Below are 8039 nucleotides of genomic sequence, written 5' to 3'. Positions count from 1 at the left end.
CCCACCGCCTCCTTCTTGCCCCACTTCCAGGCCCTGCACGTTGTGGTCATCGGGCTGGACTCAGCTGGAAAGACCTCCCTCCTTTACCGTCTCAAGTTCAAGGAGTTTGTCCAGAGTGTCCCCACCAAAGGCTTCAATACTGAGAAGATCCGGGTGCCCCTGGGGGGGTCCCGTGGCATCACCTTCCAAGTGTGGGATGTTGGTGGGCAGGAGAAGCTTCGACCTCTTTGGCGCTCCTACACACGCCGAACAGACGGGCTGGTGTTTGTGGTGGATGCTGCTGAGGCTGAGCGGCTGGAGGAGGCTAAGGTGGAGCTGCACCGAATCAGCCGGGCCTCGGACAACCAGGGTGTGCCTGTGTTGGTGCTGGCCAACAAGCAGGATCAGCCTGGGGCACTGAGTGCTGCCGAGGTGGAGAAGAGGCTGGCAGTCCGAGAGCTGGCTGCTACCACGCTCACCCACGTGCAGAGCTGCAGCGCTGTGGATGGGGTGGGCCTGCAGCTGGGCCTTGAGCGCCTTTATGAGATGATCCTCAAGAGGAAGAAGGCAGCCCGGGCAAGCAAGAAGAGACGGTGACTGGAGGCCGTCCCCTCTTCATCAGTAGAGGTCTGCATACTTGGATAGCCAGCAGAAACTGCTGCCCCTTAGCCCCAGAATGCGGGACCTGTCCACCTCAGTGAAGGACCCAGGTGCTAGCACACTGGGGAACTCTGTTTTGGTGCTGAATTGGGGAGGAGGATGAGAGATGGGTTGTCTGCTCTCATCTCTCCCTCATCCTCAGACTATAGATGTGGGGGCTGCAGGACTGAGGAGGCTTCAATGTAAACTGTGACTCTACCTCGACCCTGTTTCTTGTTTTTCTTTGGCTTTTTGGTTAGATGTGTTTTGGGGCAAAGGAATGTTGCTTGGAGAATGCATTTGGGATGAACGAGAGAAATGTCTCTGCTCCGCTCCCAACTGCTTTTCTAGGGATGCCCACGACAGTCTTTATTTTTGTGTCTGTGTGAAAGTGCCAAGAATCTCTTCCCACTTTTGTAGATCCACAACCATTTTATAAGCCATGTGTGTCCTCTGTATTAACTATTTTTTAGCATTTGTCTATAAGTTATTAAAGACTGATGATACTGTAGCTTTAACCTTAGTCCGGCATTTTCATCTCTCCTTACCTAGCCCCAGGGACAGTCCAGCATTTCTATATGTGCAAAGGTGGGGTCTGGGGGCGGGTGGTAAGAACAACTTACATTGAAGCTAAATTTGCAGAGCAAACACTCTTTCTAAGAATTAGAGAGTTGAACCCTTCCCCCAAGCTATTGCCTGATCTCTGCAGTTTTTTTTTTTTTGGGGGGGTGTCCCTTTCTCCTACTTTTCTCCCTTCCCCTTATCCTCTTACTTGCCCCTGATACCACCTGCTCCTTGCAGATTTAAAGTTAAATTTTGCTGGTCTGAGCTGTTCCTAGTTTCTTGCTGTCGGGGATACCTCCTAGGTCTCTCTATAAAATTCTCAAGGAGCCATTCTATCTCTATTTTCCCCCTCCTCCCAGCACTCAGGGTTGGTCTGATTTCTTTTTTCCACCTTGGGATCCTGTGAGAATGGAAAGTAATTCCTTTCTGGCCTGAAGCCACCTCGGTGTACTCGACCTGCTGACTGTGCTTACTGGCAGCATGGCAGAGGCTGGTGCTGGATTGAGCCAGCTTGGCCCTGTGACTAAGCCATGAGTCTCCCAGCTCTGGGAATGAGCTATTACCAGGAGAGGGGCAGTAGTAGCTGTTTGTGCCTGGTGGGAGTGAGGACTGCTGGACATCCACCCCTAACCCTCTGGGAGAGGAGGGGGAAGGTGCAGGCCACCGATGTTAGCAGTGATGGTAAGGATAAAATGCTAATGTGAGGGCCAGAGTACCCTTGCCCAGACTTTTCAGGGCTGCTCCCTTCTCACCAGCATCAGGGCCAGCTGTGTCTGAGATAACTATCAGATCTTCCTAATTGGCGGGATTGAGTAAAAATGCAGTATAATTCCTTCTGGCCCCCAGCCCTTCAGTCCCACCCCAGCCTTTGTGCAAACTGGGATCCCCAGAGCAGGTTTGGAGTTCCTGCTCCAAAAACAGATAAAAGGACCTGGAGAGGGAGAGAGGTGCTTGGAAACCCCAGTTGGGGAGCCTTCCTAAGGAACTAGGTTCTTCCCAGCGGGGCTGGCAAAAGCCCAAATTTTGCTGAGTGTGGACCAGTGCAGATTTGCTACTTCCTCCTGGCAGGACAGGGGTGAGTGTGCATTGATCCAGAAGGGTGCTTAGCGTGCGTCAGTTTTGGGGCCTACTTGACGGAGCTGCTGGGCTGGTTCTGCTGGGGACACCTGCTACCTGGCCCCTCTCTGCACACGCCTGTGACTCATGGCTCCCAGTACTACAGCAGAGTCCTTTTCTGTAGCGCAGGAACAGGCTGGGGAGGACCTGATTCGAAGGACCCTCTGTCTTGCTGGGAGACCTTTCCTTCCCACTCTACCCCAAATCTGCTCTTTTGTCTCAAAATCTCCAAGGACATGTTTTCTCCATAACTGGTTACTTGAAAGACTGTGGTCTCTGGATTTGGGAGAAAGATGTATGCAGAGGTGCTCTCCCCTCTTTAGCAGAGGGACCTCCAAGGTGTCAGCTCTTGGTTCTGGCTCTGCTAACCACTCTCCCTCCCTATCTGGTTAAGACTGTCTTCTGCTTTCCCAGGCTCCAGCCCTGGGGGCCATGGTCCTCAGGAGACCAGTGAATGTCCTAGCTCTTCCCCACATCCCTCTGGCCTGACCAGCTGGTGGGAGTGGAGGACTGGGGATGGGGTGGGTGGTGGTGGTATGGGGATGGTGACACAAATGAAAGTGAGATGGAGAAGTCAGTTGCTTTGAAGGGATTGAGGTGAGAGGGGAGCACTGGAGAATTCTGATTAGAAAGCTAAGTTCTGGCTGAGTAGGGGTGGGAGCTTTGGAATAATCCTCCTGCCTTGGTCCATCCTACTCAGGCATTGCCCAGGCATTCTGCATGTTGAGCTTCTGAGCTGAGGGTTTGGAGTGGGGGTAGAATCAGGGTTGGGGGTGGATTGTAGACTCCCTTATCCCAGCTTCCTTATTAAGTAGACTTTCTTCGAGACCATAAGATAGATGCTGAGGGAGAGGCTCCCTGAGGGCAGAGGGTCTCTGGGGACCAGGAGTGGTGGGCAGGGGCTGATTGCCTGTGATATGAAGCTGAAGGAGACCAGTGGGCCCAGAGTTGGGGCCCCCTTCTGAGCTGCCCTCCCCCGCTCCCTCCTCCTCTCTTCACACGTGTTGGGTTGTAAAATCTGCATGGAGGGCACTTCCCCTGGGGGCCCTGCCCTTCCCCAAGCCCCTCCTCATGAGAGCGAAGGCCCTTTCACCTTCCCATGCCATCTCGTCTTATGCTGTATTTGCTCAAGGAAGGAAAAAAAAGCAAAGAGAAAGGAAAGAAGTCCCCAAGGCCCAGAGGGGACAGTGACTTGCCCAAGGACACACAGCTACTTAGTGGTACATCCAGATTCTTCCTCTTAGGCTGGCTATTTGTACTCATAGTGCAAGTGCCAGGAGATAGGAGCCAGGCGACAGGTCCAGCATCTCAAGAGTTCTGACCTCCCCTTCCCTTCCTCCCTCCCAGCCTTGATTAGACTAAGCCTGTTTTCCACTTCCTCCCTCGTCTTCCTGAGGAGTGGGAGCTTTATCTCTAGAGCCCAGCACAGCTTCAAATCTGGCCAGAAGTCCTCACCCTCCTTTTACACTGACCATGTGTCATTCCAAGTCTTTCGTGAGATGGACACCTCCACTGGGGCCTGGGAAGCACTGAACTCCACCGAAGCACTGGCTGTGCACAGGACAGCCTGTGCTCCAACACAGGCCGTTTTGGATGGAGGCCAGTGGGACGGAGGGAGTGAAGGCAGTAAGGGAAGCCCAGGCCAACGCTGGGCTGTAAGGAGTGGGCAGTGTGTAGCCACACATCATTTCCAAGGCCATCTGCAGGAGCATGGCTGGGGACTTTGTGGGTGGGTGTCATGGGACCTCCCCAGCCAAGCCAGAGGAGGGTGTTTTCCTTCCTTCCTTTTTAAAGGAAAATTTTTTACTGTTCTCCCCCACCCCCACCTGATTACAAAAGTAATAGATCTTTGCTATGAAAGAAATTTAGAATTTTAGAAAATGGAAAACCCCGTAATCTAAACTTCATAGCTAGCTGAACATTTGAACAGGTTTTTATATATAATCTTCCAGATATGTTTTTATCTACATATATAAAAAAGGTATGTATATATAACACACATGGGATTACATAAGGCATATTGTACAGTTTTGCTTTTCTCATTTATAACTTGGGCATTATTCAACGTCAAGACATGTGGATTTTTCTCATTCTTTTGATGACTGCATGAAATTCCATTGTATGAACGCACCATCATTTATTAATTAAATCCACAGAGTATCCACAGCAATGAACTTCCTTGGACATATTTCTTTGTACACTTGGGGAAAGATTTCCGGTAAGATAAATTCCTAGAAGTGTAATTGTTGTCTGAGGGTACACATATTTCAAGGTTTCATAGGTAGTGCCAAAGTGTGTGTTTGTACAGAGAGGGTTTAGGTGGGGAGGAAAATTTAATCTAGCCTCCACATCCTCCACCCCCAGATTTCAAGGCCTCTTCAAACTGAGGCGAGTTCGTGTAGGGTAGGCATTATGGTGCTCTTGTTTTTGGGGAGGAAAGAAATACAATCGACTTGGCGGAGGACTTGCAGGCATGGGGGGTGAGCTTGAGCCCACTTTCTGGGCCTGGGGATTGAGCCCCGTGCAGGGCTGCCTGGCTGATGGCAGAGGTGGGCAGATGGTGAGGACTCCCTAAGCACCCGGGCTTCTCACAGACGTCAGGCAGAGTGGGCGAAACAACTCCTAAAATAAATCCCCAGGACTTGGCTCACGGAGGCAGTCAGGCTGAGACTAGGAGTGCATGCTGTGAAGGGAATGTGAAAACAAACCGGGGGCCTGAAGGAGGGCGGCTGAGGCCCTGGATCTCCCCACAGAGTGACCCCCAAATCCTCTAGTGGGGACCCCCACCGATTGCTATAGCTTATGGACTCTTGGAACAGGAAGCAGAAGCCTGAAGTGTCAGATACCTCAGCTACTCTGGGCTGTTTGGGGCTCCATCTCTCTGTTTAGTTCATTTAGGCCCCTGGGCTAATCCCAAATCTACACCCCGCCTGAATGGAGTGGGGTGGCTGGGAGGTGGAGAGAGGAGGGTTTATCTCCTTAGCACCTCCCACCCTCTCCTATGAGATCTGAAAAGATTTGTGGGGGAGGGTAGGGATGACAGCTGGGTTTTGAAGACTGATGGAAGTGAGGTTTTGTGCTTTTGATTGTGTTTGTTTTTATGAGATTATCCATGGCTTTTCACTCCAGATGTTGACTTTTATCCTTAGGGAGAGGGAAGGCAGAACTGCTTACTCACTCTGGAACTCTTCCAGTCTAATGGGGGAGAAACAGAAGAGCCACTGGTCTGACCAGGCAGCACCTCAGAAAGTAACCCGCATAGCAAGACTTGGCTCTGCCACCTACTTCTGTGACCTTGACCAAACCATTTCTAGTCTCCCGGCCTCAGTTTACTCTTCTGTAAGTGAAGGGGTTGAGTAAACGATATCAGATCTTTTTTGGTTCAGGTTCTATGATTCTCAGTACAAAGCGGGCCTGGGGAATGCCTTAGTGATCTTTCTTCCTTCATCTTATCACTCTCTGAAATTATCTTGTTTTGTTTTTGTTTGCTGTCCACCTTCATCTCTAGGCTATGCTTTCTAGGAGGAGGGCTAACCACTGTATGTATCCCCAGGACAGTGGTGGGCACACAGTGGGTCCTCACCTCCTATCTGTGGAATGTAGAGTGTCCGTCCACTCAGGGGTTGGAGGGTTGGGGTGTTACTTGTCGAAGGAGTGGCTTTTGTCTATAAATGCTGATAGCACTCAGGAAAGAAGCTATCAAGTAAGGTTGGAGAGTTTATCTGAGAAGACTTCCTGGAGGAGGTAATGAAAAGAAAGAGATTTGGAATGCTAATTAAGTATTCTGATTAACAAAGGACTTGAAGGACCGTGGGCTTGGAAGTACTTTCTCGGCCCTACCTACTGCTCCGGAGGAAAGATGTGAGTCTGAGTTTTAATAGACAGTTTCGTTCCTCCCTTCCCAGTAATTTAATTACCTAGCCTGGGACGCTCCCTAGATTCTGTTTACCACTCCTCTCCCCCAGCTCCTCCCAAGGTTACCCCAGGATAGTCAAGCTGTATCTAGATTCCCATCTTCTGCCTCCCACCCCAGGGGAGCCGTGTGGGGCAGGTTTTGGGAAGGGACTCTCAAGTTTTAGACCTGTGCTGCCCATACAGAAGCTACCAGTCCCATGTAGCACTAAACAGGGGAAATGGCTGAACTGAGCTGAGACAGGCTGTAAGTGTGAAATACGCGACACATTTTTAAGACTTAGTACAAAAAAAGAATGTAAAATATCTCATTCATCTTCTTTATATAGCTATGTTGAAAGGAAAAAAATTTAAATATACTGAGTTAAATAAATTAAAATTAGTTTCACCTGCTTCTTTTTACCTTTTAAACAATGTGGCTGCGAGAAATTCTCAAATGACATATGTGGTTCGTGTTCTATTTCTATCGGCAACGCAGGCCCAGACATTTGGAAGAAGGGACATGATGGGCAAAAGGACGGGAGGTCCCTCGTTCTTTTCTTCTGAAATCAGAAAAAGATTAAACTGCAGCAGTCTGGAAGGAGGGGAGATGACAGGAAGGACGGAAAAATCTGACAGATCTGCATACACTCCTTCCTTCTGAAAAGCTTTCTAAATAGGTGAAGATTTTACATATCTTGAATTGTCTTAAAGCATCAAACTATGATTCTCGATGATCCAAATCCGATTACTTAGCGGACGATTTTCCTAACTTCGTTCAGGATGTTTTCACTTTATAAACAGCAATTTAATTGTCTATTTGATGATGAGCCCAGTTATCTGGAATCCACGGAAAATTCCTAACATGATTTTACCCAATAGTTTCTGATCTTTCATCACACTGCTATGATAGTAACAACAATGTTGATAGACTGAGGTTTTATCATCTTGCCCTCCCTGCTGCCTTCCTCTGCCCAACCCATCCTGCACCCCACCCAAAAGTGCTGGAGCAGAGAGAGGGCTCAGGCATGTGATACTGAGGGAAAAGATGCCTGCTGAGGGTCTGGATAATCCACAACCTGGATTATCTGCCCTTGAGTTTGTACCTACATAAGCAGGTGGCCTATATGCAGACAGGATGTACTGGGATGAGCCGTGGGGATCAGGTTAACACCTGGTTAGAGAGAGAGAGGGAGGGAGAGAGAGAAAGAGCTCAGTCCCTCCCACCCCCTCCACTTATCTCCCATCTAAAGCATTAATTCAATCAGTCACTCATTTTCTTCAATCAATCATATTTAATATCATAATATTTAGCATTACTATGCACTGATATACTGTCCTAGGCACTGGTGCTCAGGTGTAATCAATACACAAAGGCCTCCTAGATCTGGTTTCCTGAGAGAGGGATTCAGGGGACACATGATTTATTGAGGGCAAAATCTCAGGAGAAGGGGAGGGAAGCAGGGTGGGGCAGAGGACGGGCTGAGCAAAGACATGCTCTCATAGCTGGGGTCTAATTTTGGTGTGATCCTGTAGGGCAGCTCTGGATGAGAATGGAACCCAGAAAGGATCATCCATTAGGCGGGGAGACTGGTCTTTTTTCATCCTCTACAGTCAGCTAATTGGCTGCCACTTGCTGGAGTCTCCAAAGAAGGGGCAGCCAGGAACCCTCAGAGCCAGCACTCACAGCCAGTCCAGGGGTTCTGGGTGGGGCATCAAGGGCGTCCTCTCGAGGTGTAGCCCGAGAAGAGAAGAGCCTGCTGACCTGGGCAAGCCTGAGTCCTGATCGTGCGCTTGGCAATCCAGTCCTGGGCCTCAGCCATTATCTGCCCTTGTCTTGCCTTGTTTCT

The 8039-nt window shown here is 49.7% G+C and overlaps 1 protein-coding gene across 1 annotated transcript in view; it reads left to right on the top strand.

Annotated features, from left to right (window-relative positions):
- LOC105303534 (ADP-ribosylation factor-like protein 4D) overlaps window positions 1-1136 on the top strand; it is a 2585-nt gene extending 1449 nt beyond the window's left edge. Inside the window, exon 2 of the mRNA XM_011377238.2 lies at window positions 1-1136. This exon is cut by the window's left edge and continues 1 nt beyond it. Coding sequence (XP_011375540.2) covers window positions 1-576 — 576 coding nt within the window. The 3' untranslated portion in view covers window positions 577-1136.
- The last annotated feature ends 6903 nt before the right edge of the window (window positions 1137-8039 follow it).

This window comes from Pteropus vampyrus, unplaced genomic scaffold, assembly GCF_000151845.1.
Source record: "Pteropus vampyrus isolate Shadow unplaced genomic scaffold, Pvam_2.0 Scaffold306, whole genome shotgun sequence".
NCBI classification, from domain to species: domain Eukaryota; kingdom Metazoa; phylum Chordata; class Mammalia; order Chiroptera; family Pteropodidae; genus Pteropus; species Pteropus vampyrus.
The sequence above is the reverse complement of the archived record's forward strand: the minus strand, read 5'-3'. Positions and strand labels throughout refer to the sequence as shown.